The 25,230-nt window shown below is 43.1% G+C and overlaps 1 protein-coding gene across 3 annotated transcripts in view; it reads right to left on the reverse strand.

Annotated features, from left to right (window-relative positions):
* The window catches only part of LOC122616053 (protein naked cuticle), a 41,779-nt gene extending 16,876 nt beyond the window's left edge, over positions 1-24,903 (reverse strand). For all 3 annotated transcript variants that reach the window (XM_043791309.1, XM_043791311.1, XM_043791312.1), the window contains exon 1: positions 23,764-24,903. In XM_043791309.1, coding sequence (XP_043647244.1) covers positions 23,764-23,827 — 64 coding nt within the window. In that variant the 5' untranslated portion in view covers positions 23,828-24,903. The remainder of the gene's footprint in view (positions 1-23,763) is intronic.
* Between the last annotated feature and the right edge of the window lie 327 nt (positions 24,904-25,230).

Here is a 25,230-nt window from a genome sequence, read left to right on the forward strand (position 1 = left end):
GCGTATACGCCTCGTTGTACCAAGGATATTTCCAGAGCTCAACTGTTTGTGGATTATTCATGCAATGGCCAGGAAGATTTCATTATTTTAAAATCAACAAGGATTTGCATAAGCTGATTGCATCCAGCTCAGTTCGGTATCCCATGAGCCATCAAATATTAATATTATTTAAGCAAACACGAAACTTTTATTAAATCAAGTTTTTTTTCGGCTTTCTCTGAATGCGAAACTTCTGGTCATAAAATAGTTTTATTGCCCCGCCTCTCGGAGTTGTCGCCTTTCCTCCTAAGCCACTTGCCACTATAATTAACTATTTTTCGTCAGTGCCACAAACAATCTTGAGCCAGAGGGCTTAAGTGGGATCCTTTGGTCCCGAGAAGTTCATACGTGTGCGACGTTCGCGAGAGTTAATGTGAAGTTTCGTCGAGAGCCCTGAACTATGTGGCAAAGTTGAAGTGAAACAGGGGTGGTCAATGGGAAACTACGACGGGGATTTGAGGACCTAATGAAAGAGTTTGAGAGGAACACTCAAGAATTTTAAACCCTCGTTCTGGTAGTATCAAGGTGCAGTCCAACACTTCTTATATCTATGAACACATGAGATGCGAGTGCCAAACATGTATTGTGCAGTTTTCCCGCCGAGACCACCTTCTGCAGACCACCTTCTAGATTATCCGATCCCCTTAGGACGCCCCTGAAACCCCCTTTTTCCCACTATAACTTGCCTCTCACTCGACTCTTCGGGCTTGGTTTACTTGACTTGACTTGGCCTGGTCCGTGTGGGCCAGAATTTTTGTTGCCTTTTGCCTGTCGTTTGTTTACTTTTCATATGACAAAGTCAACCGACATCGTTGTCGGCAACTTCTTGGTAACTTTTTGTTTCTTCTGTAGTCGCTTTTTTCGTATTTCAAACAACAAATACTCCGCACGCAGCACGTTCTCCAGTCGAGTTTGTCGGTTGTCGCTGCACGTAGCATATTTAAAAAATAAAAAAAGTCCAGAGGGAAGGAAACAAAAAGCCTCCAGATTTACGTACTTGGAACTTGCCAGCAGCACATGCGAGACTCTGACTGAGATTCAACTGGGAATAGAGGGGGTTTCAGGGGTCGGGGTCGGAGATCGGGGATTGGAGTCAGAATCATATGTGGGCTCTGACAAGGGGCTACCGTTTGGCCGCTGAAGGATTTCTTTTTGTTAGCTTTTTTCCAGTTCTTTCTTTTGCGGCTTGTCGGCAAAAAAGAACCAGTAGCCGAGTGGCAGTGGCGGCAGAACAGCCCAAAACTTGCAGGCTGGCTGCCTCCGTGCCACGTTGCACTCGAGTGAATGCCAAAAAGTTGAGGTTTGCTACTCGTTATACCCTGGCACTTGAGGGGTCTATCAATTATGGAGAGCAAAAGTTCCAAGGAAGCTGATGCTTTCAGTTGACAACCTAGAGGATTTTATTTATGCATAGCTCCTTGAAAACCTGCGAGATCCTTTTTAAATCAATCATATTTCATAATTCCTAAATGCATCCATGTTGAAGAATGAGAAACAATATTATAAAATCTTATAAAATATAACATCTTCATCTTTTACTTAGGAAACTAAGAATACACCTGACTGAAAATTCATTTAATCAATAATGTTATTTGTTTAACTGACCGCTTTTAAAATTCATAGATTCTTGAATGTTGAAATGAACTGCATAAAATACATAATGAAATCAATCCCTCAATTGATCAACATAATAATATTTTACATATACTTCATTCCATTGAAGTCTTATTGCTTTGTGCTATTAGACAACCCACAGAGTATCTAAGCTTCGTGTCCCATTACGAGCTTATTTATTTTGTTATTCTTTTATGGGGCACTGCAGATTGTTGTTGTCGCTGACCCTCCCCGCTTGAGGCCAAAATTAAACTGGCTCTTGGCCTGGCCGGCAAATATTTGTGGTTTGGCTTTGGACCCCCAGCCGAAACTCCAGCTCAACTCGAGTACGAGTCCCCGTGCAGCATTCTCGGCTACAATTTGATTGCATTTTAACAAGGGGTTCGGTCGGGCCAATTTCTTCATCGTCTTTGGCTGCGATGCTGGAAAAACAATAAGCAGCATTTGAAAATTCAATTGTTATTGCTGGCTTTTCTTTCATCTCCATGGTCAGTCCAGACCAGTCCAGTCCTTTCCGCTCCGTTCTTTCATATGCCCCGGCACACACAGAGTCCAAATTGTTTTCCATTATTTTTCTGACTCAGCACTAGAGGCAGCAGAAAGGAGCGGCTCTTCATCAGCTTTTGATTGCTGTCCAGCTGGCTCTTGAATTTTTTCTGATTTGTCATTATATTTATGAGTTACAACTGCTGTCGCTGGCCATCGCATCCCCAGAGCCGTGGCCATAACATGATTTCCGTTTTAGGAGCTGCTGCTCTGTTCTCCAGACTCTGCGGGCCAGCAATTAAGCGGACCGGGAACGACGAAGACCACAACATCTTGAACGGAAGTCATTTGGCTCTTCAGCGCTCCTCAGTGCTTCTGAGCGCTCCCAAGTGGGGCTTTGTAATTGATTTTCTCGCTCCACTCGCGCAGAAACCATTTAATTGCCATCGTACACAGGCCGCAAAATCGCGCCAAAGTTCTATGCAAATACCCATTTCCTAGGCCCATATACATATCCACATCCAAGTCCATGTCCACGTTCATGCCTTATTGGCCCATAACTTGACCCACTTTCTGGGCGTACCCCGGGTCATTACGGAAAGTAAAAAAAGAAATGAACAGAAAACTTAAGCCAAGTTTATGTGGGGTGGGAAGGGGACGAATGGCAAGTCCGTGGTGATTGCGAATTATTTTCCCCCAGACTTTGTTTAAGAAGATACTTCACCAACAAAAGGCCTTTTGAGGATGCTCCCCAGCAGATGTTGCAGTTTTCAAATATCTCACATACTTCAAGTTACACTTGGTCCACTTTCAAAAGTGGTTGACGGTTGAGCCCAAGGAATTCTTGGTCAAGGATTTTGGGTTGGAGATAAATTTATTAGGGTTCTCTTGGCTGTACTGGAGTTACTCATACTGTAATAATTACAGTGCCCAGTAGGATTTTTATTGGGACCATAAATCGTTAGATTTCAACTTTTGGTTTCTTTAACTTAAATTTCATGGTATAAACTCTTATCCCTGCCTCAAAACTAAATTTCTTTACAACCCAAGTAAGTTTTCGCAATTTAAACGTCTGTTTACTCATCCACCCTCCTCCTAAGTCTAGAAAATCACAGAACGTGACAAAAACTCAACAAAATTTTCACTCACTAAACAGAATACTTACTTAAACATTCCGACTGAGAGCCAATCATATCTACCCTCCCTAGTGAACTTAAACTTAAAGTCGCTTTTGGCTGGCTTTAAACTTGATTGAAAAATGAGTGGGGCATTCAGTCCGAAAATAGGAGAATGCGGTTGCCCAGATTCCAGTGATAAACTACTGGCAAAAAAAAGAGAAAAAGCTGGAGGAAAACCGAGGAAAAAAGAAAAACTTTTTTAAATACACTTAGCCAGGATGGTTGGCCAGGTTGTGGAGTGCTCAGTATGTCCTGGTCAAATCGGCAACGACTTACAGTCAAAAGTCCGAAGCTGCTTTGAACTTTCCCGCCCGATTTCCCCGCCCAACCGCCCACTTCCTTTCGCTTTGGCAACAAAGTTAACTTGATTGAACTTTGTTTGGCTTTGCCTTTAGCTGCCTTCAGCTGCCTTTCTTGTTTTTCCTTACATTTTTTATGTTGCCCACCAATGTTTTTCTTGTTCCTCGATTTTCTTCTCTCTTGTTGTGTGCTGTTTGCGCTTTATAAAACTAAATGGAAAATAAATTTTGTTTGCACTTTGTATGGCGAAAAAGAAAACATAGTAGAGCAGAACTGTGAAAAGAAAGGAAATGGCGACTTGAGAGTGTGAAGGAAAAAGTTTTTCAAATGCCTTGGGGCGGTTTTCCCATGAGGGTGGTAGCGCATCGCTGGATGGACTGATGGACTAATGGACTGGAGTGTGTGGAAATCCCTGGCATAATTGTGGCGCATTTCCTGGAACCCTTTTCATTATTCGATGCATTGTATCATCAGCAGACAATAAACTGCGAAATTCGAAAAGAAACTCCCGAAGGCAGTAAAATCCGGGCGGTCGAAATTAAGGAACTGCGGCATACACTGGGGAAAACTATGTGCTTGAATCAAAGAGCCATCGGTACTTAAAGTGGTACAAATGAACAAAGTTCAACTTTCTAATGGTCATTCCAAATTGTACTGCTAAGGCTTTCCACGTTTTTCAATTAAAGGCTTTTAGAGAGACCCCTTAGTTCTCTTTCAGATAGGAATATCTGGAAACATTCCATGTATATTTTTCGCCAAGTGCTTCCAATCCCGGTTTTTTGGGGTTGCTTCCGCTGCAGCAAACGGCCGCCTGCAATCCGGCGATAGCAATCCCCGACTCTTGTCATATTTCCTGGCTGTCTGGGCTGCTCGCGAGCTCTTCTAATTTGGGGGCGTTTAAGCCGGTTTTATTCGCTGGAGTGGTGGAATAAGGTCTAAAGGAATAAGGGGAGTGGGTCTAAGGGTTGCTTTAAACCAACGTACGTGACTCCGTTTTTGGAGTTCTCGTTGGGGGCTGTCAAAAGTCACCCTCGATGATTTTTTCGCTTGGCGGCGACTGAAACTAAATAGCCAAAACTGCTGGCTGCCTATCGATTTTGGGCATTTATCGCTCTAATGCGATTATAATGCTTAAAATATTCCCAAGCAAAGTTCTCTCCAGCTGAGATTCCCCAGTTTGTCAAAGCGTGAAAAGTACAACACACCCCCGAACACAAAGGGAAAAATACATACAAGTATGTATGATATTGGGAGCTTACGACGCCTTTAAGGGATGACTTCTTTGATTTGAAGTTGGTTCGGTACACACCTGCAAGGAAAAAAGAGAAAAGGGTTGCATTAGTCAAGGAAGTTGTGATGAAAACTGCCAATGATGTGGGGTATGGCGTTCCGATGAAGGCATCAATCAGGCATGCCATCAATCAGTTTATTTAATCAACTAGAACGTGATGGAGTTGACATGTAGCCATTGGGATATGCCCATGGCTGAGGGAATCCCCGGGAGAATGGGACTGGATTATGTTTGGGCTGGATAAGGTTTTGTTATTTTGCGGGATGAATTACGGCTCAGTGCATCTATAGGGTTCTTCTCGCAACGGAACTAGCTTAGATATACGCTTTCTTTCATCTCTTCTCTGCCATCTTTCTATGTTTTCATAATGCTAGTACTTCCGCTCTCTGATTGAATTTCTTTTTTAGCCCGAGTTTAGTACCGATGCTAATCGATAAATACTTAGGCGGAAATTAGTTTCTATGATTTCTTTTAAAGTAGTTTCTTGATTTTCCCTAATATGTGTGTTTTTTCCCCCTGCACTCATTTGAAATCCTTCACCACATGCATAACTCTTGATCATACTCTTGGCTTTTCATGCCGTTTATAAGGACCTACGCCCCCTGTTTGGAGCACTTCCCATTCTGCCATCGTATTCTATGCCCATTAGGCCTAATATGCGTTAATGCTATAAATAAGGCCTCGTCGCCATACGATTATGGCATACTAACAAACTTCGTTTTGTTTTCGTAGGGAGGGCCTCTTGTCGTTTTTTCGCACATTGTAGGGGAAATCACCCCAGCTTCGGGAGATATTCCCCCGCTACTCCGCTAATATGAAATGTAATTTACAGTTGCCGCGAAGACAACGAAGACAACGAATACGGCGATGACAACAGGGCCAAGAGTCTTTAACGTCTTTAATCCAATTTCCCAGCGACTGCAGACCGAGAATGAATACAAATGCGGCGTACGTGTTAAATTTCCCCAATTAAATGGGTTGGCAGAGAGTTATTTTCCCCGTCATTTGCAGCTCGTCTCCTAATCGATATTTATATTTTGTTTGGGCCATTGACTTAATTTCTTCGTCTCTGCTTTCTGCACAACACAAATTATGCAATTCAAATTAATGCTCCCATTATCGGGGAGTTGAGGGCTATCCGAGAGGCTTCTGTATCTGTGGGGTATTTTCTTTTCTTGTCCCCAGTATATGTAAGTACATATGTATATAGGTTTTGTTTTGTGGAATGAAATTAATCCAGCTTGGCGAATGCCAGGCACGTATCACTGTGGATGAGTCTCCATTTCTGCTGTGTTTGTCTTTTGTATTCCGTTTCTTTTCTTGTCGGCTTCCCTACTTCCCACTCCCCACTACCCACTACCCACTCCAAGCTCCATGCTCCATGCATGATTTTTCAATAGCTTTTCATGCTGGCCAAAACCAATCCATGCCGTAGAACAAAAGGCCTCCGGAGTTGCCTTAATTCTGTGTGCGTTGAAATCGAATTAGGTTGCCATATAGCTGCATATATGGATGTAAGTGTGTACGTGTGAGATGACCCGTGCACTATAAACGTCTATAAAACTAAGCCATCTTTTAGCTAAAGGTTAACAATAACAAAAAAATTTAATAAAAATCCTAAATCCTAACAAGTTCTTATCTGCATACTTGCCAAAGCCTTTCCTGAAACTAGGGAAGCTATTGAAATTTGAACAAAGTTATATTTTTTTTTTGGCTAGCTGTGGTGAAATGTTTCCCAGTGTAGCATTGTCATCTCGGTTTTTGGTGTTTTTCTGCTTTTCGCAATTTTAGGTGAGGGCCGGGGAGGGGGCTAAATTTATGCCTACCACCCCACCCCCATTGACTTTCACACACGTAACCTGGTTGACAGCTGTTGCCCAGGGCGAAATGCGAGGGGGTGGGTGGTTGAGGGCTGCGGCTGGGGATAGTGAAGATGCTGCTGCCATGGCAAAGATAAAAACGAAAAGGCGAAATAAGCAAAAATATATAAGTATGTATATGGAATAGGACATGTACATTTAGGGGAGTGGCATCGTTTGTAGGCCTTGCATTGTTAGCAGTTGGCTGTTACCTTTCGGCTAAGTCGGATTCGATGGTGAGGGGTGGAGAAGTGGAGGGGAGGAAATGCGACATGGCATAATTGGGCTACATTGGCATTTCACTTTTGGCTCAACTGCTGCCGCAGAAGAACAAGAAATCCAACAGCAAGATGGGGTATAACAATAATAGGTTGAGATGGGCCAACACAAATGTAAATGCCACACAAACGGCATTGAATTGACCCAGTTTCTTGTTGCGAAAACGGGGGTTAAGTTAGCCAAGGCGACCAAATTACTAAAGAGGTTTTGAACCAAAGAACACGATTGTCCCTAAAGTTCCCTACATAAAGGGATATCCTAGAGTAAAAGTTTTTATAATGCCTTTTACTTTTTAGGGACATTACAATACCTTTTCTGACACAAAAGTATATTAGCAATAAACGCATTTATTTCCTCCTCACTTATTCAGATATGTACAATGGCCTTATCAATTCCCATGTAATGTTCCCTTATGGCCCCGTCTTCACTGCTCATTGGCATAGTAAATCTACAACAAGCAGACATTTCCCACTCCATTTCCGTTTCCCTCTTTATTTTTCCGCTCATGTCTTTAGTTCTCCCACCGCAGACATTGACACTGACATCTTTGTCACCTGAACATCCTTTCGCTTCCTTTTACCTTCCTGTTGGGTCCCCTATTCCATTTCAGATTACGCGGCACGCACACACGGATCCTTCTTTCCGTAACCTTCAAGAAAAAACATATCTCTATGGTTGAAAATTGCTTCCCCTCAAATTGGCCATAGCCCCTTCGAAATGGCCCTTTGCTGTCTTAACGGAAATCTTCGATGGCAGTTTTCGCACCAAAAAGGGAAATACTCCTACTACTTTAGACAATCCCAGATACCTTCATTATATGTATGCCAGGAGCCAGGAGCCAGGAGCCAGGAGGTAGGAATCGGAATCGGAATCGGAATCACAAACGCAATCGCAAAACGGCATCAAAATGCTCTCCAGAGCATAAGCGTCTTTTATTTTATTGTTTTGTCAACGCTTAAAAGAAATGTTTTTCCATTTAGCCGAACACTTATGAGTATTGTGCTCAGCGGATACGTTTTTGGGATTTAAAAAGGGAAAAGCCGGAGGAAAATATGAGAGAAATGCGACAGAGCTTATGTGCGGGGCGAGTGCTTGTGCCATTGACGACGACTTTTCACACCACATCAAAAGGCGACGAGGCAAGTGCACTCAAGTGTATAAACAATGGCGTTAAGTGTTTAAGTGCACGGAAATATCACAGCCATGGATTGGCCTCGAACTCCGGGTCCTAAACCCCCTCAGCTTTAATTTCATTTTATGGCATTAGCAATTTAAAAAGAGGAGAGGGACAAGAACGCCGCCAGAAGCAGACACAAAGTTTAATTGCTGGCAACAGCTTGGAAATAGTTACAGATGGAGATAGAGCCAGAGCCACATAAAAAACCGCATCGGGAATGGCCCACTTCAGGGAAAGGAAAAAAACCATGGTGGACCGTGGACCGACCAGGCACAGATATATAAAAGGGCAGAGAAGATGGTCCAATAGAGACATTGGTGTATAATTTTATTGGTGCTCTGCGGATGCCAGATGGCGCCGGGAGCTTTTCCCTCGTTCCCTGTATTTACAGGTGGCTTATAGGGGGGCTTTCGTTCAGAGGGGGAAAGAGGGGTCGGGACGGTTGCCTTCAGTTGGCTTAATTCAATGAAGCGGCTTAGGGCCAACATCAGCTGTGGCAGCTTAAGTTAACAGTTTAAGCCGAAGCGCAAGTAACTAGAGCTCGTCTTTGGCCTGATTAGCTTAATTAAGAGAACGTGGGGGTTGGCCAAGAGAATCCCCGTGGGAAGTGAACAGGTTATTAAGGGAGATGGGATAAAAATTACTGCTGATGGATGGCCCAGTTGATCGATGAGCTCGATTCAAGTTTCTTTCAAATGGTTGCTCATGAAGTATACGAAAAATCAGAAGGTGGATGATAAATCACATGGCTGAAAAGTTTCTGAAGCGTGATTAGTTTATTAACAAAGTGTGTCGAGTATTATTATTAAGTATTCAACATTTCGCAATTACTTCAGTGCTCCTGCAACATCAACAAATTTAACCCTCACATTTTCCATAGGACAATCCCTTCTAATCGCTTCATAAACACGCGGAAACTAATGGCTAACTGGAAAATCATTAGCTTTAATGGCTTTCTTGGTCTGCTTACTTTCTGCGTTTTTAATTGGTTGGAAAATGCCAACGTAAGTAACAGTTAATTGCCTCTAACCAGCCATACCGGAGCACATGTACCCCCATCCCCATCCCCATCCCCATCCCCATTCCCAACCCCATCCATAATCCCTTCCCATCGAAGCGAACACACCTCCATACCCCAAGCCCCATGGCTGCCCATAATTAGATGCATGACTTGGCAGGGTCTTTTTATGTGCGGTTCGCTTGGTCCGTCTGAAAGTCCGTCGAAAATTCCGTCGAAAAGTCCGTCGATCCGTCCTCTATCCGTCCGTCTGGAGCTGCCGGTGCCGGCTACTCAATTAGCCAGAAAAGACATTAAACTTTCGCCCGGGGCAGCTGCAGAAGTTCAAGACTCCGACGTCTCTCCATGCCTAATGAAGTTAGTGCAGCACCAAAAAGAAATAACAAGAAATAAAAAACAACATGCAAAAGCAGCTACGGAAAAAAGTAAGCAAAACATTTCGGAGCGCCACTTTTTAAAGCAGCTGCTGGAAATTGAAAATCAACTTAAATTCCCTTCGCCACCTTTCCGCTGCTAAACGTCTGCCATAAATAAAATGCGAATTTTTCCCCGAAAACCAAAACAAAATTGCTTGGTTGCCGCGTGGAAAAGGGTCGGCGTTGGGATAGGGGCGTGACTGTGGTGGGTGTGAAAATTGCTGGCTGCACTTGCCCGTGGCATTTCCACAGTACGTGACCGGTTATCCCATACAACAGACATGCATATCCCCATCGAGAACCTTTCCTGTTGCTGTGCAGCTGGAACATATTTTACGTATCAAATTTTGTGCAAAATACAGCTCGATGAAATTCTACTGGGAAATATTTTTCACCAGGGCCCCCCAAAGGGTATGCCCAAAAATTGCAAGAATTTCGGCTTTTAAAAGGGTAATGTGCACTTGAACGTGTTTTGTCCCGCAAACTAACTAGTAAAACAGCTTCAAATAAATAATATGTTAAAGTTCGGTATCCAAAATTGCGCAAATTAATAAATTTATCAATCTAAATTCATTGTAACCTAAGCCCGCCTGATAGCTTGTACTTAATATTCCCCAATTTATGCCTAATCTCCTCTGACAAAGAATATGTCTGGTTTACCTTTTCACCCGGAAGCACTTGCCTCCAATTTTTTAGCAGCTCTCGCCCCAAATCTCCCAACTCTGGTGTGGATTTGGGACTCGATCTGGGTGGCAAAATATTCGCCGATTCGGAGCGCTGAAGTGCATGGCAAACCGTTAAAAACGAATTGGCCGGGCATATTTTATAAGCGAAAACAATTTTCAGCAGAATTTGTTGTTGAAATAACAACCAGAGGCGGCGCAACTATTAATAACAAAGTGTGGAGAAGTGAAGACCCCGCGAACTCCCCTAATACAATCATATAAATTACACTGCCAGAGCAATCAATCAATGTCAAAGTCAGACTGAGTTGCGCTTATAGGCCCAGGGTCAGGGTCAGGGTGCGTCAGAAACACTGAGATGGGGTTCATGGTTGGGGTTGGGGTTGGGCCTGGGGATTGGGGATTGGGGTAGATTTAAGCTAAGCCGCCACGTACTTGGCCGCTCATCAATTTCAATAAGCCCGCCGCGGAGGGAGCTGGAAGTCCGAGTTCTCCGGACAGCCGACCACCAGCGAACCATTAGCACCTAGGCCAAGTGGCAGCGGCATTTGTCAAAGTCCCCTGGTATTCCATCCCATCCCGACCATCCCAGATACAATGCCATGTACTTACTCCCAGGGCGCAGACATCCTTGCCTGTGTTTTGCATTTTAAATTGTGAGACAAATGAAATTGAAAATGGCTGCTAAATATGTGCAACAATGCGACAACATCGCTCAATTGCCAGCTCCTTTGTCTTGGGTGTATCTGTATCTGCACTTGTGGTTGTATCTGTATCTGTGTCTGTGTCCCCGTGTGGTGTCAACAATAGCAGAACGCTTTGGGTGGCATTTCATTGACAGCAAGTCATAAATTTTACAAATGACAGCCGGCAAGTGGTGAATGACAGTATAAAAAAAAGGCAGAGGTAGGTGTTCCAAACCCATGCCAAGATCCACATGGGATAACATAGTTTTTGCCGCATGCAAATTTCGTTGGAATAAAGATAGGATGGTAGGATCAAGGGTTAACAAAGCAGAACCCTTATCCTGCTGTATGCTCTTAAAAGGTATTTTCTTTTAGAGAAAGGTTCCAAAGTGAAATATATTTATAGAACACTAGAACTTTAAATTTAGATATTTAATGTTTTGATTGGTTTTACTTTCATTGAGGTTTAGGGACACGACTTTTAAGCAATATTTCCAAAAACCAACCACTTTGAAAAGTACATTTTTTGAACCCACTCAATCTTGTCATCCGATGCCGGCTCAACCTTTCTTTCCCAACCACAATGAATATCAATTGAGGTTCCTCAACTATAGACAATGCTTCAGTACTTCCCATGTACCATGCACATTTCTCATTGTGTCTTCGTCTATGATCTCTTTCCTAATCACTCTGAGCCGCAGTCCCAATTCCAGACTGCTGCCTCATCAATCAATCAATCACAATAAGGTCTTTTGAAGGGCAAAGAAAGAAAGACAATCACTTCGGGGAACCTATTCCGTGGCCACAACATAACATCCCGCTCTAATGACAGCTGGACACATACGGTATCTGGAATCGGCCTAATCGGGCCCTTCCACTCGGAATTGAAATGTATTTCGCCCTTATCGGAGGGACCACACCCATGGCGGCTCCCTGGACCCGATGCAACCAATTTCATCCGATTTTATACGATTCCACCGCATTCGGAGACCACAAAATGCCAGCATAACGGCAACACCTGCCCATCAGTTGGGTCACTTTTTCCATGTGAGCTGCGAGTGTGTGTGCGGAACGGAAGTGCACAGAAGAAGAGCTCGTGATGGCGGCGGAAGGAGAGGAGAAGAAGCTGGATCCGAACAGCATTATCAGGGGCAGGGAACCGGAGGGGAAGAGGCACATAATCGTCGGCGCCGCATTTTGGAGCAGCTGTGATGTGGATGTGGATGCGGTTTATTCTCCGACTGAGGCTGCAGCGGAAGTTTTAACAACCGCCGCACACACACTCGCAAGCACTGAGAGAAAGGCGCATCCGGTCCAAATATCTAAAAAATATTTAACTAAATTGTATAATATTTTAAAATCATTTCTTTACTTTTGATCAACTTGTATTGCATTTTTTGGGATTTCAGAATAAAATTCCGTATAATAACCATCGTATTTTTTAAGCAGGTCCTATTTCCTTTTCATTAATCAATTTATACAAGTGCATTGAATGACTTGGGTCTCGTTTTCCTCAGTGCAGTCGCAGGGGAACACACACATATGGAAATTAAAATCAATTGCCAGTGGAGTGGGATACGGAGGAATCTCCTAAAGACACACACGACGCTCCGCTGCCATCATTAGCTGCAATCGAAATCGTAGTTTCTTTGCCGTGCATGTGTCATACTGTTCTGTTTGCCATGAAAATCCCTGGAAAGACTGTGCTCGCCATGTGTCCTGCCTATCCGACCATGGATCTCCTTGACGTTTTTATAGCTGCTAACAATGTGTCAGGTTTTCCAGGAACTCCGTTTCGGCTTAGCCCTGAGCCGGTTCTGTATCTTTGGCCTCTGAAGCGGATAATTAGGCAAATGCTTTGCCTGGCAGCTTGAATGAAATGCTGGATGAGTAAGCGGCCAAATATTCGTGGCAGAAATACGCTAGATCTCCGATAAAAGAGGGTTCAGTCCGACTGTTGATGTATGGGCATTATCTCAAATATTTCACGGGGATCTGAATATCACTGGAGGAAGTGGGAAAGGTTGCTTGGAATGCAAATGGTGGCATCTATATGAGGCAAAAGAATGTCGTACAACTCAGATACATTCGGCAGATACCAAAAGTTGACAAATGTTTGCCATTAAACCGAATTAGAGATGACTTCATAATATAACTATTCGTGAATTGCAGAAGAAAGCTATTGGAATTTAATACTTGAAAACTTGTTACTATTTGACTACTCGTATTAAAGTTTTTCCAACTTAATAACCTGTGAATTCCACATAGGACTACACGTTTTCCAATGCAAATGCTCATAAATACATAAGTCCCCTAGCATCCCAGGTAGTTTAAGTCTCTTCAGCTGTTTTCATTCATTATAAGTTGAGACTTTTCCCGTTCATCATTTTATAGCACCTCAAGGAGCACCTCGAACACTACGAAAAACTGCATTTCCTCAGATCGCCTGGCCTTTCCCCCTCTTCCGCGATTTTATGCATATTTTTGGCCTCCTGGGGTACCCTATTTTTATTATCGGAATGGGGGCCACACAAATTATGCGTAAATATGCGTGCCTCCCTGCTCCGCCGTATTTCTTGTTTATCGCTTTGCGAAAAGTCAATTTTTATAACGCACAGAGCAAAGATGGGGGCCAGATAAACCGATTCGTACATGTACATATACAGATGTGTATACTCGATTATGTATATGTGTATAAGAGTCGAAAAAAATGATTTGTGGTTGGCTGAAATTGGCGCAAACATTCCGAGCCAGGAACCCCAGTGGAGAAGGTGGGCAGGGAAAAGAATATGTAACAAATTTGTAATTTGAACGCTACAAATCACAATTTAGCATAATGATCAATTCATAAACGTCAAAACCTTGTTATTCCCAGTCGCTGTGAAGTGAATTATGAGCGCATTTCAGCTTGTGGAATTTTTTGACTATTTTCGAACGGCGCGTTGGATGAAGGGGGTGTCTTTTGCAATTGCGTAGCCGGAAATGTATATCCAACGACAACGACAGACACATAATACCCTTCACGGTGGCAGAAACAAAAAGACAGGCGAACTTCCTCCAAAAACTAATTAAATAAATTGCATTAAATGCTCGCCGAGCAGTTGGTGTAGTGCCAAAACAGATATCTGATTACGAGGCGGCGTAGAAAGTTGTTCGTTGGACTTTCAGTGATTGTTAGGTGAGGTAATGAACATAAGGCATAATTGGAAGTGGACGGAATCTTTGCTATACATGCACATAATAGTATAAGAAGCCGTTTGAAATAAATATAATGAAAGCTGTAGATAAATTTTAGTTTGGATAAGTAAACTTGAACTCAGGTTTCTACTAACCATAATACAGTTTTGAAAACATTTTTGCACATTATTAACTCAAAGCCTATTAAAAATTCCCTTTTAAGTCATCTATAACGAAATTCATCAAAAGACCGAAAAAGTAACGCAATCTAAAGAGCATTTGCCATTACTCCGCCTGACAGATGGCTCCGTGCCGCTTCCTGGCAGCCCCTCCACCTCCTCCTCCTCCGCCTCCACCTCCACCTCCCACTGCCCCGACCACTCCCCCTACTCCGCCCACTCGGATACCTCTTCTTGGGCAGCCTGCAGCATATCAAATTAACACAGACACGATGTCGAGGACCCGGGACTGTTTGCTGCCCATTAACTGTAGCACTTTTGGGGCACGGCACCCCTTAGTTACTCCCCGTTAACCAAGCAGCTTCAATTTGTTGGTCAGGTTTAATAAATACACCGCGGAAAACGGGGAGTAGTGCGTTTTTCATATATAAGAAACATCTAGCTAATTTGCTGACCTAATTTTACAACTATTAAATTGAATAAATATAAATTCAAACTAACGTTAGACATATGAACTGGTTGTATATTAAACACTTAATAAAAATATGACACACTTAGTAAACATTACTTTTCAGACTTCATTTTTGGGAGTATTTAGATATGTATATGTAAGTATAAAAGTGTTACGCTATAAAAAGGAATATCGAATTCGCTTCCCCTGTATTTCCGTGTATTTATGTGGCTTTTTAATGAGCAGCGTGGTCGCATCAGGGAAACTTTGAGCCTGGATCTTCGACCGACTGGTGGCTTCACCTGGTTGCTTCACCCGAGACCAAGCGTCCCAGTCCTGGCCAGAGCAAATCGCAGGTTCTCTTTCCCTTTTTCCATCGAGCCCTGGCCACAAAGTGTTGCGTTGCACTCATATTTTGCCGTATGCACCTTAATTATATGGCCGCCGACAGAAATTCAAGTGAAAAATGTTTCTCCGATGATGAAAACGCAGCAGAAGTCGCAGAAGCAAGAGCAGAAGCAGAAGCACAGGCAGAATCGAGGGGAAACGAAAGGAGAAGAATGGACGGGAAAATTGAAGAAGAAAAGGTAGCACCACTGGTGAGTGGTCGAAACCTAAGCCTATTCCGTGCCGCTGTTTAAGCCATGAAAATTTAATGCCAGCTTACGGCGAACAATGCTCGTGGAGTGGAATTCGAGGAATTTTTAGGACCGCATTTCCGCTTAGGCCCCGAAACGCCCGCACCACACCAAGTATTAATTATGTACGCATAAAATATCTTTTGAGACCCTTTGAAGCGCTCTAAAACCCTTTCGGGGCCGACATCAATGGGATGCAAATTAACTGTACAAACATAAATAACACTTGAAGTTCTCCGAAAAAGAATGGATATATATATCAGCTTCAGCATCAGCATCGGCTTCAGCGGACCTCTCGGCATTTGTCAAAGCAATAAAAATTGTTGGGCTTCTGTTTGATAAGAGTTTTTTATCATCTTTGCTGCGAGGGTTTTTGGGTCCCAGTCCCTCCTAGTCCCTTCCGCATCCCTTCATTAATTCAGCGGCACGCAGCAGTCCTTTTTGAAATATTCTCTCATTACCCTAGATACTTTTCTGCTGGCTTTTCCCCATCCCTACCTCTGCGTGCTCCATATCCGTATCTGTATCTGTATCCATATCTGTATCTTAACTTGTTGCTGCTGCAGTCGGTGGCGTTTTTTTCCCACACGTCGCACAGGGTCTTTAATGAATTGGAATTGACAGTTTGTTGGCATTTCATATGTTTATTGTACAGAAATAAATATGTTTATGTGGGCCTTGCTCGCGCCCTGTATCTCTGAGTACGCTCATTTTTAATGTATCTGCAAGATGCATCATCAATTATTCAATAGACTGCACTGCAATGCAGTCAAACGAAAACTTTACCCTCGGTCCCTGCCGCTGGAAAAGTGATTAATTGGCGCTACAAATTTATGACGTGATACGGCCGATAGCGAGTTGAATGTATGATAAAGCCCCAAATGGATGGAGTCCGCCCTCCATTGCTCCGCCCCCAAAGCGATTAAAACTTTTCGTCATTCAGACAACTCCAACTTCGGAAATACATTAAAGTATCCGCATGTGTACATGTTCATGCTGTTTGTTTGTTGTTGTTTGTCCTGTCATTATGTTTATTGTTATGGTCTTCGCTCTGTGCAATAAATATTATATAAATCATGGAAATAATTTATAAAGCTATATTTACTCGATACAACGGTCCGAACTCCTAACGAGGTTTCCATAGATATTTTCTGTTATTTGCGGTAATGGGAAACTTGATATATGACCTCTTGAAGGTTGGGGTGTTATGTGGAACTTGTCTTTTGGTCAGAGTTCTTAAAGAATGTGCTTGATTTCATGAATAAAATATTTCCCACTTTTGTAGGGCATAGGATTTCAATTTTTCTTAAAATTATTTAATTTAATATTTAAGTCCGAGCAATCAGTTCCATATATACATATATACATAGATATATGCAATTTCTCTAGATTAACATTTCTTAGTGACTAGCCTATAAACAACTTTCCCTCCACTGTGGCTTTATTTTTAAAAAGACTTTAAGTACTGGCCGTGGGCATTTTTCATTCCGTAATTTACGCTTTTTATGCTTTTTTATGCCGCTCTGACCACACCCACAACGGCAACAATAACAACGAAACCCTCTTCACTTCCCCAAACAATTTTCCCAGTTGGTCAGCGGTACCAAAAATCTTTACAGGCAATGAGGGTCCATTGTTATTATGATTATTTGTAATGTATGTTAGGGGAGGGAGGCATCCATGGATGGGGGAAGGCAGAGTTCGATGCTTTCAGGTTCTGTTCAAGCCGATTGTTTCCCTTTGGGGCCTGAGTTTGCCACCGGGATTGTGTTAATCATGCTACATTGCAGCCGTTCCACAATAATCATAATAATCGAGAGTACAACAACAACAAACAACATCATTATTTTGGATATTTATGATATTTACGATATTTATGTAAGCTGCGCCGATGGCCTGTAGATGTAGATGTGCGCCACGATTGCTGTTGCCATGGCTCTTGATAAAAATTTAATGTAGCATGTTAACAAGCGACCCGTTATGATTACCCCCAATCCTGCCCCCTCCACACAAAAGCAATCCAATCCCGACAATAACCCAAAATGCGGGAAAGGGAATGGTAAAATGGTGGAATGGTACGAAAAACTATTGTACAATACAGCACAATTCCAGCAATTCCAATATGAAAACTCTGCAGTCCAATTTACCATTTCGATGATGATGATGTCGATGATGATGCCGGCTCCACAGACGACTCAACTTAACCCCTGGTGAGCGGAGGAGAACCGGAACGGCGGGGCGAAGTGGGTTAAGCAATCCCAATCCCAATCCCGAACCGAAATGTAGGTGCGCCAGACCAAGCTGAAAATAAAGCTGGAACCTGAAGCTGAAGCCCGAGTTGGAGCGGTCGTTCGGCGGAGGAAATGAATAATCAATAATCACAATTGGAAATTTTCTATAAATTGGCAGAGGCCGGCAACATAACAGTTTAATTTTTGTCTGCGGCAGGCGATTGAAGGAAATGGAACTTTTATTTTATTTTATTTTTGGTCCAGAGAGAGTGTGGGAAAAATGTGGAAAGAGCTGGTGAACTCAAAGCTAAGAGAATTATGAGTTTCCTTTGACAACTTCCCTTTGAAGCAGCCTTTGAAGTCACAAATTATATTAGTCTGGATTTTTGGTTTCTCCTAACAGGCCTTTGAAAACGTTTCCCGTTGTTGGGCTGGATGTAAACGTATTTACGAGACAGAAATATGAAAAGTTGAAGTCTGCGTCAATTGAAGTCTTGAATTTTCGGAATAATTACCAAGCACCTAGGCAAATAATTTTCGACAAAACTGCCGTCATTTGTCTGCAAGCCATCCACTATATATTCTCATTCCCAAAGCACTTTGCTTCTATTGTTGCGGAGCTTTTGCATTTTAAAGTATCTCTTCCGCAACGCCCTTTTCACGGCAACACCTTTTTATCATTTAACTAGGTGGACGGAACGGAACGGAATGGAATGCACGGGAGGATGCGGTTCCAGACCCGAAAATAAATCCCGTCCAGAGGAGCGGAGCACTTTCGCATCAACAGCGTGGGAATTAATATCAATGTCGTTGTCGTTGATGACGATGGTGGTGGTGGTGGTGGTGGTGTTGGTGGTGCAGCTGCTTTTCCAGCTTTTCCTGCTGCTATCAGCTCTCAATTTTCCGGCACAGCCACCATGGCGTATGTGTAATGCCCATTTTTTGTGTCGTTGCTCGCTACGGTTTAAACCATCCTCCTGTTGTTTTTCTTTTTTTTTCTTTTTATCAATTAAAAGCCACTTCAAAAGCGGAAAGTGTCTGTGTGTGCCGTTGACACGCATACACAAAAGCGGCAGAGGCACCCAAATACCCCCACACACACACACACACACCCACATTATGTCAGATTCACACACAGATACTACGGGTATCCATAGTTCGCTTTGTTGTCAGTTGGCTTGGTTCGCTGGTTTTCTGTTTGTTAGTCGCCTTTGTTTTATCGCCCCCCTGAAAAACCGCCTGCCATTCCACTTTAGTGAGATAAAATGGAAAATCATTAAATACTGATCATTTCCATATGCGTGGACATGGCAAGTAATCGTTAAAATGCAGTAGAACTTCCTTTTCGAATGTTGAAGATATAAATCGTAGTATAATGTATTTTTTTACATAATATGATTACCAAGTACAACAGTACTGATATTGACAATACTTTTTCAGGAGATATATAATCCAAATGAACTTATTCCCCTCTGGCACATAAATCCAGAGTTTCCACTTTAAGGGGGTCTTCCCCAAAAGTTTCCCAGGCCGCTTTCCACAAAGCAGCCAGGCACAGGCCCATGTGGTCGGGGCACATATGTTTGGCGGCTTTTTCGCTTTGACATAATCAAAACCAAACCGAACCGAACCCAAAGCAAACCGAGCGCGCAAATGACGCGACTATCCCCAAAAAATACTCGAAAGCGGCAAAGAGCGGCGGTGGCGGCGTCCACTCAAAGCTAATGACCGACAAAGCGTTTTGTATTATTTTCAATTTCATTTTCACTATACACAAACTACTCCCCTGGCCCCCAACAGCCCCCCCCAGCCCCCGGGCCCCGCATATTTCACCCTTCCCCCTTGGTGACAACACTTTTCGCTTCGGCCTCGCCACGCTTCGCCTTGCCATGCATTAAATATTATTAAGATAAGGCGCGGGGGTTCGCTTATCAATCAGACGTCAGAGGTACCGACCCTCGTATATATAATTTGCAAAGAAGAAGAGCCAACACGGTTCTTCCATCAGAGTTATTGGAACAAACCGGCACCCGAGTTTCCGTAAATATTTGCTTAGAACGTGTTTTCCTTTACGCCTTTTTAAGGTACTAGTTAGTTTATTGTTTGGAAAGCAATTTGTATTAATAATTATACAAGGTTGGACTACTCTTTGATTTTATTGCTCATATATTGATACATTTTGACAACTTCCATGAGTTTTAGTCTTGAAAATAAACGTAACCTTACGCTTTGTTGGACTAATTTGTATCTTTATCTTACTGTAACGTTTCAGGCAACTTTATGACCCCCTAATGAAAGTCTGAGCATTGTTTTTAGGCCAAAAGTTATGGTCTGGTGGACGAAAGGCAGCGGCAGCCTAAGTGCGGCATAATTCCAAGAAGTGGCCCGAGAGCCAATTGCTAAATCAACACAAACAAAAGCCGATGACCAAAACAAAAACCTCAAAAGTCATTACATATATCTTGAGTGGCCCCAAACCCCCAACCTCCGAATCCCCGGGAAGCCGAGGCCTGCAGAAATGCAGAAGCTACGAGCTAACAGCTTTTTATCTTTTGGCACAAGGCGGCACAGCATTGTTTTGGTTTGGTTCGGCTTGACTTGGCAGCCGCCTTCGAAAAACCAGTCCGTTGCGGTGGACCAAAACCCAAAACAAGGCGAAATACCCATCGGATCTGAACGATCCGACCGATCCAAACCCAACCGAACCGGCCATATAGGGTCGCTGGCATATCGAAAGGCAGAGCGGCAACTTCCTGGCTAATATTACGAAAATTGCTTATACCAGGCTATTGCTCCCATACCAAACCCCAAACCCCAATCCCCATACCCAGCCCCATCCCCCGTCCAATTCTCGAGTTCTGCGGATCAGCCAAAAAGTACCAAGTCAAAGTTGGTAGTGGCAGCTAGAGCTGGAGCCCGCTTCCCGGACCTCGGGGCTGCGATTTGAGCCCGGTGCGGTTCGAGCCACGTTGCTTTCGGCCTGTCATGAAGGCAATGCCGACGCGATCCGCCTGTTGCCTTCTACCGTAATTCACAACAACCACAGCCATAATAATAACAGCAACAGCAACAGCACGGCATCGAAGAAAAGCCAAGGCGAACGTTGTGAAACCCGCAGAAGATACAGTGGTTACCAACAAATAAACCCAAGTAAATATTGTGCCTATGAAAATCACCCAAATGTTATAGTTTACTTAGTCTGATGTAATGAAAAGTCAGTCAAATAAATGTATGACTCATGTTTTAAAGTTTAAGTTTATTATAAATTAAGTAAAAGGGTAAAATTTTCGCTTAGTATGGTAAGACAAAAGGCTGCACATTTAACTTCTATATGCACACGTAAATGTTATTTTCATTTTCGTTTCGATGACCAAAATATATGTAAGTTTATTCAGATATTTTAGATGTTATAACAATGTTAAAACATTTTCAGCTATAATAACTTATAAGTAGAATAAATTAACAGTGCTACATCTGATCTACCAAATATTCCGATCGCAACCGTAAGTATGGCTTAAATGCATCTTTACAACGTGTCTATTAAATCGTATTTAATCTGCTTAAAATCTTCCGAGCCTCAATAGCCTCTCAGTTTGGGTTTCAAATTTTTCCTGCCCGTAAGTACCCACGATAATCCCCATTCAAACACACGATTTTCAACCACTGTGCAAGACGGCCTCTGGTGCCGCGCCTCAAAGCAAAAAGCGCATCTTTTGAACAGAGCGCAAAGCGCAGCTTGGCAGTCGCAGCATCGGCGCGGTGTGTATCTCAAAGATACAAACAGAGTACGCTCGCTGGATCGCTGGATCGCCGTTCCTCGGTCCGTCCGTCTGTGCGTCCGTTTGTCTTAAAGTCCGTCCATCTGTCCCTCTGTCGATCGTCGGTTGGTCTCTAAACCGCTTTTGTGTAGCCGCTGCCGAGATGTTTGGCATAGTTGGCCTGGCCGCGGAACTGGTTGGCTGTGGACGTGGATGTGGATGTATCTTCGAGATGGAGTTGGGGAGTTTCTCAGTTTTGGTTGGAGTGGGGGGTTGAGCTGAGGATGGGGATGGGGATGGAGATGGGGAGCTTGCAACGACTCTGCCGCCTGCCGCTCAGTTATTATTATTTTTGCTTGCGGCGGCGGCTCGACGACTTGCTGCCGCTGATGTCCAATGTTATTGTTGTTGTTTTATCAACGTGAGGGTTTTAAAAGGTTTTTGTGTATGAGTCGGCATCAGTATCTTGGCCTCGCAGCAGCTGCTGCTTTCTACACAGGAAATAATTATTCAACCTCTAGCGATTGTTGGGAAAAGGTTTTGATGATTTCTAAGGGATATTACATTCATTACAAGCCTCCCATATAATGTTACTGGCATGATTCATGTAATATTAAACTAGCTATGTGAACACCTTTAACATTTTGGATTTGTATTAGTGCAAAGTTTGAGTAATGGACATTATTCTCTTGTAACTTTGCACATTACTTAAATGACCCATTATTAATGCCACTTTCTAGGATTTAAGTGTCCTAGGACAGTGGAATTTTTCCCAGTACATCCATCAGCAACGGGCCAACTCCACCTCCATCGCGGCATCGACTTGCCTTCGGTTTTACCTGCAACAGGTAAGAAATGTTCGTACGTTGTTTTTAAACGGCGTCGGCATTTCAATTCGCTTGATTTTCATTTTTTGTCCGACTCTCTTCCCGTTTGTTGTTGTGTAGTGTTTTCGAGGCTGCTTTCTTTGAAGTTGCATGCTTCGGTGTGCCTTTGGAGGTTTCCTTTGAATTCCCCCTGCATCTGCCAGCAATTAGTGTACGGGGCTTGTCGTCCTGCAAAGGGTTCAAAGTGTTGGCCTGGCATTTAATTGGCGCAGACCAATTGCCAGCCGATGCCAAGGAGGAAATCTCTCTCTGGGGCTTCAAAACAAAACAAAACAAACCAATGGAAAAAATACTCGAGAAAAGTAAAGAGGCGGAAGGGGGCCCCAGAATATTTCCAATGAATTTGTGGACAGAAAAAAGGAACCCAAGAAACATTGATTGATTGATGTTACTTCAGCGATTCGGACATCAACGTTGCTCGTTTGGCAGAAAGGTCGTCCGATATTCCATTTCCAATTCGGATCGGATCCCACTTCGAGAACGCGGGCCTTGTTTATTTACGTCGATGATATGCTACCCATGACTTAGGAGCCGATCCCTAAGCAGCAGCAGGAGCCAAGGCGAAACGTTCTATTGATGGCGTTGATGGCGTTCGCGATCGCGATCCCTTCGCCTCTTCGATCTGCTTCCAAAAATTCTATTTATTTTCCGTGGGTCGCTTTCCTTTTGATCTGCTCTGCCGTTGTGTTTTTCTTCTTCAGCACCATGCCCGATTTTCCGTTCTATTTTTGTGTGTCGCTGCCCTGGCATTCTCCTCCCCATTTCCAATTCCATTTCCAAAGACCACAAGCGAACGAACGGCTGTGTATCTTCCAGATAAAAATGCAGCCGGCCGATTGCCTACATTTTATTTTCAACTTTTAGTTGTTCGTCGTAATTATTGGAAAAGGATGTGGGAGAAGCCCTTGACTCAATGAATTCGAATGGTAATGGAAGATACACACAAATATCTGTGTGCGGGTGAGTGAACAATTGTTTGGGAGAAGGTAATATTTTAGATCTTCGGCCCAGATAGTCGTATGTTAATGGGAATGGCCTTCGATAAGGGGCAACAGGAAAATGAATAAGGAAAACCTACTGCATGGATTAGTGGTTTTGGTTTCAGGTAGGTGGGTGGGTATTGGTGTATGCAATTATTTTAATAATAAAAGCAATTAAAAGGCACGAATTGTATATTTTACCAGAACCCTGACCGATGTTTTGCAATTTGAAATTTCTTCCTGAACTTCCAGGGAATCCCGGACGCACTAAACCTTTTAAATTAATTTACTTGGCTGTGGCCCACAAATTGTTTCCCTGAATGCTATCGCCCAGCTGTCTCTCCCCACGAGAGCATTAACATCCATCTTTTCCATATCTGCTGCCAACTATCTGGAAATTCACTAAACAAGTTGAGAACGCTTGGCTTTCGCTTACCTGAGAATTGTTTGTAGCCGCCGAGAATTTTATGCTTCCACCATTTGACAATGTTGCCCGCCATCGCTGCTCGGATATATGTACCTATATAGTTGTATATATAAGCGGGTTGAGAATGCAGTTACTTGGCGGTGTCTTGGATTTTTCGGTGTTTCTATTTTTCCGTTTTTCGGGTGGTGATGGTGACGATGGTGGTGGTGGTGGTTGGGCTTGAAATTTACGAGTCCTGGGAGGAGGAGACCTGCAGTATAGCAGCAGCCCAAAATGTTTTACGGCCCTTGTGTGTGCGTTCTGCGCTCCCTGGCTGGCTATCCTTTTGTGTAAGGATCTGAGGACTGAGACTAATATACTCCAGGTAGGAGGAAACAGAATCCTCCACTTCCACAGCCACTTCCCGTGTTTCCACCGTGTTTATGCGCTGCCGCTGGGCGACCTTAATTTGTATCTGGTATTATTTTCGACTGTGCGGGTGGCAAGTTACCGGTCGTAGTCGCTGTCGTAAAAGTTTTTACAGCTCTGATGTGCTGCATTTTAGTTTAATTTGCGCATATTGCGCTGCTTTATTTGATCTACGTGTGTGTATCTTGCAGATACTCGTACTCGCACTCGCACTCGTATATTGGTATATTGGTACCTTTGTGCCCGCTGCGCGCGTAATTTTAATTGTAAAACATTTTCGCCGACTCGATTTGTTTTTCGCCAGCCGTTTTGTTGTTATTTATTTAATTTTTTCTCTTTGCTTTGCGACGACGTAAATAACTTGGCGTATAAACAACAAAAAACAACAAATGCAAAAACACGATTTATTTCCAAACGATTGCGACGAGGGCGACTGCGACGTCAATTTTTGGGGGGTGGCGGGCGTACCGGTTGATTTTATTATTGTTGTGGGGGCGGTTTTCGTTTTTCCCTTTGGCTTTTCACACTTGATTTTTCTCTCCGGCTAGAAAATTAAAACTTCACTGGGCGTATCTCGCGGATACATTTATTCATTTGATCAATTTCCAATTTCAACGATAACTTCACTGGGCCACAACAAACCGTTCGGTCAGTAGTTGTTCTGGTGGGCCAAACTACGCGTATCTTCTAGATACTTTCCGCTCCGTGTCGGATACTTTCCGAGTCTCAGTTCACACGTCTTTTCGAATCAACGGACGAAAACAATCTAAATGCGAGACGTTCGAGAATCGAAAAGACGTCCGTTGTTCGAACTTCGACTTAGAGCGCCGCTCTTTCTCTTTCGAATACGTTCTCTCAATTTCGAACTCGAAATTCGTAAAGGCGGGTTTTCTCTTCTACTATTCGAAAAGGGTATGATGGAACTCTCGTTCATAACAAGTAAGAGATTTATTACAAATTAAAAATATATATTTAATATATTTTATTTTTTAATTTGTAACAATTATTTACTTTACTAACAATGCCTTTAAATAAAAAAATATAAATAAAACTAGGAGAATAAATAAA

The sequence above is a fragment of the Drosophila teissieri genome, chromosome 3L (genome assembly GCF_016746235.2).
Source record: "Drosophila teissieri strain GT53w chromosome 3L, Prin_Dtei_1.1, whole genome shotgun sequence".
NCBI lineage: Eukaryota > Metazoa > Arthropoda > Insecta > Diptera > Drosophilidae > Drosophila > Drosophila teissieri.